The sequence below is a fragment of the Lipotes vexillifer genome, unplaced genomic scaffold (genome assembly GCF_000442215.2).
Source record: "Lipotes vexillifer unplaced genomic scaffold, Lipotes_vexillifer_v1.1 scaffold640, whole genome shotgun sequence".
Classification (NCBI taxonomy): domain Eukaryota; kingdom Metazoa; phylum Chordata; class Mammalia; order Artiodactyla; family Lipotidae; genus Lipotes; species Lipotes vexillifer.
This window is the reverse complement of record NW_006773138.1, coordinates 1918664-1925925: the sequence shown is the minus strand read 5'-3', so window position 1 is coordinate 1925925 and position 7262 is coordinate 1918664. Positions and strand designations below refer to the sequence as shown.

At 34.8% G+C, this 7262-nt stretch overlaps 1 protein-coding gene across 1 annotated transcript in view; it reads right to left on the bottom strand.

The window, feature by feature from the left end:
* POLD3 (DNA polymerase delta 3, accessory subunit) overlaps window positions 1-7262 on the bottom strand; it is a 42039-nt gene that overhangs the window by 12934 nt on the left and 21843 nt on the right. The window contains exons 6-9 of the mRNA XM_007448098.1: window positions 7044-7262; window positions 5897-5969; window positions 3024-3189; window positions 597-703 (exon numbers count right to left, since the gene is read on the bottom strand). The exon at window positions 7044-7262 is cut by the window's right edge and continues 58 nt beyond it. Coding sequence (XP_007448160.1) covers window positions 597-703; window positions 3024-3189; window positions 5897-5969; window positions 7044-7262 — 565 coding nt within the window. The remainder of the gene's footprint in view (window positions 1-596; window positions 704-3023; window positions 3190-5896; window positions 5970-7043) is intronic.

Genomic DNA, 7262 nt, shown 5'->3' with positions numbered 1-7262 from the left:
CTTTCCCTTTGTGTTTACTACTTTGACAAATTACCATAAGATTATGGTTCTTGTCAAAAGGTTAAAGTAGGTTTTAAACAGAAATAGGTACACTGTGTCTCTCAGTGCTAGGATTACTATTGTCACTGTGACCCATAAGTAACTTTTTAGCTCCTTGAGCCTAAAATCATCATAATAAGAACTGACCCTTCTGCGGACCGAATGTTTGTGTTCCCTCAAAATTTATATATTGAAGCCCTAATCCCCAATATGATAGAAGCAGGAGGCGGACCTTTGGGAGATAATTAAGTCTCGAGGATAGGGCCCTCATGAATGAGATTAGAGACACAAGAAAGATGATTTCTCTCTTTGCCATGGAGAATACAGCAAGAAGGTGTCTGTCTACAAATGAGGAAGAGAGCTCTTACCAGGAACTGAATCAGCAGGCACCTTGATTTTGGACTTCTTAGCCTTCAGAACTGAGAGGAATAAATTCCTGTTATTTAAGCCTCTCAGTCTATGGTATTTTTGTTATAGCAGCCCAAATTGACTGAGACAATCCCACTAGCCAAAAATTAAAATTAAAAATTAAAATTTTAAAAATTAGCAATGCCCACCTTCATCTTCACTGCTATCAGACTCAGGAAGTTTGATTCTTCTCCTCTTTTTCTTCATGTTTTCAGTTTCTTTTGTCTCATCATCAGATACCTCCACTTGCTTCCTCCTGTTGCCATTCGGGAATAATTTAAGCACGTTACACAAAATAAAAATATAAGTATTCATGTGCTACTGTCAGCCTTGCTTCATAACTCATGATCTTAATTCCTGAGGGTAGAAAGTAAGAGTCGTAATAGACCCATAAGGATACTCTGCTAACTGACCACAGCTAGGTCACTTCATGGGGTAACCAGAATAAAAACTTTCTCTAGCTCTCTAAAGACCACTGTAAGCTACTTACCAGGTTATTGAAAAATTTTCCAAATTCCTTCTTACTTCCCCTACTGGCCTTTCAATCATTCAACAAGCATTAAATAAGCAGCCACTACCTACATAAAGGCTTTTTGCTAAACACTCAGATGCAAAGATCAAGAAAATACCGTTGTTCTCAAGAAGCTCTGGCAGGAAAAATGGGTATAAATACCACTAACTATAAAATACAATGTGATAAATTCTACTGGACAAATAACCTAGATCCATCTTGACATTATTTAGCTCCTCTGTCTGGATACTCCACCACACTATTCATTCAATCAACAATAATTTATCAAGGGCCTAGTGTGTGTTATAGACACAAATAAGTACAAGACATAGTTTTTACCTTCAATCTTATTTCTTATGTAATTAAATATCAACTTATTTTTCTACCTTAAGCTAGAAAAATAACAAATTAAACCCAAAATAAGTAGAAGGAAATAATAAAGAGCAGAAATCAATGAAATAGAAAATATTAAAAGGTAAAAGTTATTTTTCAAGAAAAGATTAATAAAATTAGTAAGACTTTTACAAGACTGATAAAGAGAAAAGTATACATTACCAATGTTAGGATGAATGAAGAAATCTATAGTGATACCTACAGATTCCATAGATACTCAAAGAATAAAGCTATATATATTATAAACAATTTTATGCCAATAAACTCAACAACTCAGATGAAATAAATTCCTTTAAAAACACATTCAAAATTGACCCCAAAAGAATAAGAATATTTGAATAGCTCTATTTAAAGAAATCAAATTCATAATAAAAATTTTCCCACAAAGTAAACTCCAAGCCTGGGTCCACTGGTGAATTTTATCAAACTTTTAAGAAAGAAACAATACATACCTTACACAAACTCTTTTGGAAAACAGAGGAGAAGGAAACTCCTCTCAACTGATTGTATGAAATGGGCATAACTTTGATAAAGAAATCTGACAATTACCAGCCAAGAAATGAACTGATTATAGCCCCCATAAATATAGATGCAAAGAATTCTTAACATAACATTAACAAATCGAATCTAGCAATATATAAAAAGGATAATACATCATGACCAAGTGGGGTTTATCTCAAGAATGCAAGGCTGGTTTAGCATTTGAAAACCAGTCAGTGTAATCCACCACATTAACAGAAACACCATACGATCGCCTCAAAAAATGCAGAAAAAGTATCTGTCAAAATTCAACACCCATTCATAAAACATTTCAGCAAACTAGGAATAGAAAAGACTTCCTGAATCTGGTAAAGGGCATCTACTAAAAACATACAGTTAATGTCCTACTTGGTGGTGAAATCCTGAATGCATTCCTGGCAATAACCATCAACAGCGAGTGTCGTACCCATGGTTAGAAACATTTTAATCCATCCCTATCACATGTTCCTAGGAGGTGAGGCCCACTGGACAGAGAGCTCTGACCCTCTGAAACGTCAGCATTTTGTTGATGTTTTCTAATAGCGTAGCCCCAACCTTGCCACAAAAGTCAAGTATGTCTGGGCCTATCAGTGCCGACAGTGTCCCTTAGAATTTCTTTCAACAGACTAGCTCCTACCAACTATGAGGTAGTGTCTCAAATTCCTGGATTCATTTTGAACAGCTTGTGTGCTTTTTATTTTCTTTTCTAATTACATTTTACCACTTGAAAAATAAACTCATTGATATAAAAAGAAAACAAAGAACTTTTTCTCTTAAATTTCACTGGAAACAGTAACCCCTCATTTGGCAATCTGAGGTGAAAAACAGACACAGAGACATACAATCAGGCACGCTTAGGCCATGTCCACAAATATAAAATGAAGTAAAGGAGAAGACAATCAATTTAAATCAATGGGGCCCAAAAAACTGGCTTTGGGCTCTAAATCATCTGAACTGGCTGATTCAAGTTCTGCTTCACTAGACAAGCTATGGAGCTTCTCTCTTCATTTTGGTTATGCAGCTGTATCCCTAAGGCTATCCCTAGTAGGATTTAGTGCTCAGCTGAAAACTGCCTGCTTGTCAATAAGCCCAAAAAGACCTTCTCACCCCCAGCAGAGACACTCTTCCCCAACAAGTAACAAAATTTTCCTACCTTTTTCTTTCCTTCTGCTGCATCTTAACAGGCTCTGCTTTTTTGCTAGATTTCTTCAGGCCCACAGGGGCTGCCAGCTTTGGTTCAGTGACAGACAGTGGAGGTTGCTCCACTTTTTTTTCTTCTTTCACTGCTTGTTCTGAATCCAAATTGACTTTAATTTTATCTGTAAATAAAGTATAGCAGACGACATATAACCCCATCGTGCAATATTAATCTATCATTCCTTTGACAGTTTACTAAGCGCCAGGTAATATATTAGGCACAGGGGCTAAAGGGATAAAAAACAGTCCCTGTCCTAACAGAGCTCATGGGCTAGTCAGAGAACATTTCTCCTTTCCAACTACCACTCTAGCTATAACTGTTTTCATTTCTGCCTCCTGCTAATCCCTCATTATATCACAGACCCCAAGCCAAATGATAGTAAACGTAGCACTTAGAAAAAAAATGAATACAACTTTATGAAGTACCAACATTCTCATTTGTTAGATGAGGAAATTAAGAGTCAGAGGGATTAAAAGATGTTTTCCAAGAGTATGCAGCTTATGAATTCTGAAAACAGAAAAGCATCTCCTTCGTATATGCAAAAAAATATGAAACACCTTTTTAAGCAAAGAATGATAACAGATGATGACTTTTTAATTTTGTCACCAATGCTGTAATTTTTTGAAATATATAAAGCATTAAGGTTTTTGTTATTGAAACAGAATTCATATCATAAAATTTACCCTTTTCAAGTGTACAATTCAGTGTTTTTTAATTGCAACAACACCACCATCCAATTTTAGAACATTTCATCACCCCTAAAAGAAACCCTCTACCCATTAGCCATCACTCTCCAACCCATCCCTTAACAACCACTAATATACTTTCTGTCTCTATAGATTTGCCTATTCTGAACATTTTGTGTAAATGGAATCATATAACATGTGGCCTTCTGTGTTTGGCTTCATTTATTTTGCATAACATTTCAAGGTTCATCCATGTTGTAGCATGTATCAGTATTTCATTCCTTTTCATGGCTGAAAAATATTCCATCATATGGATATATCACATATCATTTAACCATTCACCACATGATAGACCTTTTTGGTTATTATGAATAATGCTATGAACATTTGTACAAGTTTTTGTGTGGACACACAGTTTTAATTCACTTGAGTAGATACCTAGGAGTGGAAGTGCTGGGTAAATATGTTTAATTTTTTGAAGCACTGCCACACTGTTTTCAAAGTGAGCACATCATTTTACATTCCCTACAGCAATGTATGAGGGTTCAATTTCTCCACATTCTTGCTAACACTTGTTATTGCCTGGCATCTAGTTTTAAATGGTTCAAATACCAACAATCAACTCTTCATCCAGCTCTCAAGCTTCACTTTCATTGCATTGACCTTGTCATGTGTCAAATACAATAAAAACATTCATAATTTTACTCTAAACATTAAGCCTTGAAAAAAACATCTGTTAAATAAATCAGCTTTGTAAGCCATTCTTTTAATTAAGTGAATATTTCATTCCTTTATTTTATCCAGGTTTCCCCCCTCCCTCTATTACATTCTATCATAATATCCTGTTACTCTCTACCTAGCTATTAAAATCATTAAGTATTTTATATTTTCTGTATTTATTTGTCTTTCTATTCCAGTAGAATATAAGGGCCATGAGGACATTTTCTGCATTGTATCACTAGTGCATAATAGTGCCAAGCATGTAGTAGGTGCTCAATAAATATTTGCTAAATAAACACATGAATAAATAAATGTATACTTCTGTTTGACTTTTACAATTTGCAGTCATGTTTTATGTATTTTAGAAATAATAGTAATTTTTAAATTCACTGGCTTTTAAGGTTACAAACATATTAAAAACAACAACAACAACAAATAAACATGTGGGCCCCATCAAAGTTGCCAAGAAACCACACAATCTGATTGGGTATAGTGGACTAGCACCAGCCGTGCAGGCCAGTGACATTAGCATGACATATTTTCACAGAAGTAGGGAGCCCTCCTTATGCACTGTGCCTGCAGTAATACAATCATGCCTCCCAATAATCTGAAAGTAGCAAATTTTCAATATTTTTTCAGAACATAAAAATGTTCTCTGATAGCTTTTATGGCAAATAAAAAAAACTATTACCCCAATCTGTCCCCTAACTACCATTTTGACCATCACAGAAAAGCAGAGTTCTGACTAATTTTACTTGCATAGGCATGTAACAAAACTGCTTCCCACAAAATCTTTGTTAAGTGCTATGCTCCAAGAAGTGTGCCATAATTATCCTACAACTCCTGCATTCTTCCTGGTATTCTGGCCACATACCCACAGGGGATGTGTACTTGATATGAGAAGTACAAAAATATGTGGTTATTGGTTATTTCTATATGAAAAAATCCTCATCTAAATATATATATATATATATATATATTTTTAACATCTTTATTGGAGTATAATTGCTTTACAATGGTTAAATATATTTTTTTAAATAAAGATTTGCTTTCTCAAAAAGTAAATATTTATAAATGGCCATTATAAATAAACTTCCTTTTTATTTTAAACACCCATTTTCAAGAACACTATAAAACAAATATTTAATTCTCTTTTCAAGGCAGGAAGTAAAAATAGAAATAAGTAAGCTACCCTCCAGGATATCTCAAGTGAACCCAGCTCACCCATAAAATCTATTGTTCCAGTTAGTTATATTCATCAACATATAGATCTGTATACTACAAGTATATGTTAGGATGCGGGAATGCCACATGGTAGTGTGTTAGATGGGTAAAAACTGGACAAGGTGGCTTTCACCTCTGATATAATGTTATTATATTAACATTCATATATTAGTCAAAGGAAGGTAAGAACAGGCTTACTCATAGCAGCTTTTCCAAAAAAATTGCTTATCGCATTCCCTTTCCCTGGTGGCTTGTTGCCTACCGAAGATGCCTAAAAGCACAGAAAAACAAAACACACATAATTTTTTTTTCTAGTGTTTAGGCTGTTCTTCAAGTAGCAGTCAAAAAATCTCTTCAATAGAAGAGCACACTCTCATGATCATACAGTCTCTATATTATCATGCCAAAACGTGTAGGCAGTAGATATAAGAACAAATCCAGACCAGACAGTATTTGGTGTTAATCGCCAAAGCTTAGTTTTCCCCGGTTTTTATAAAATTATTATCCATGAATATGTCTAAACTTCTTTAGAGTACATTTAACAACTACTTAGTTTGACAGAATTAAAACACATCAGAGGCAACATGGTACAAAATGGGGAAGAACCTCCAAAACATTACATTTGTAATCATCCTAAGTGGAACTGAATGCTGGTTCCACCACATAATAGCAATATGACAACCAAATTACTTAACAAGATGATAATGTCTCCCTCACAGAGCGATAAGAGGATTTAAGCAAAGACCAAACTATTGGCACTCATGAGGAATCCTATAATTGTCAGTGCTTTCCCTCTCCCTCTCCTCTCCTTTCCCAAAGTGGAAGCTTTAAAATGACATCATAATAATGGCAATAATTATGCTTTTCTAGATTATTTTTAATAGTATCTTATGAGACTTTTCTTAAGTCAACGCACTTTAGTTGAGATGACTGAACAATAAAAAACTAAGGAAAGGGATGAAAGAAAAAAACAAGAAAAATTCATTAAATAGAATGAGAATGTTAAATACACTGGCAAAGCCCAAAATATAGATGTTCCCAAATAACATACTGCTAATATACAATTCTTTGCATTATTTCAACTGGGTCTCACAATAATCTTATGATGTGTACAGGCAGGCATTACATTTTACAGGAGAATCTGAGGCTTGGTGAGAAGGATTATCGAAAGAAAAAGGACTACTTCAGGTGAGGATATCAAGAATTAAAGGATTTACACTAAAGCAGAAAAAACAGAACTAAATATCAGAACCTTAAATAATTAAACTACTACCACTGGAATTATTAAATGCTTTTCTAGTTACCCATTCTGAGCTGTAAAAGCATATTTTTAAAGAAGACTTACATTCGTTACTTCTTTAGCCTCTGTTTTGGTTTCCTTGTTGGCATCTTGGGTTTTAGAAGCAGCTTTAGAAGCAAACATGCCCATGATTCCTTTGGGCTGCTGGGAACTCTGTTTGGGGATAGGTGGGCCATGACCATTGGTTGTCAACTCATTACTGGCTTGTGGCTCAGGTGATACCGGAAGATCTGACTGCTCAAACTTTTCAAAAGATGAGGATTC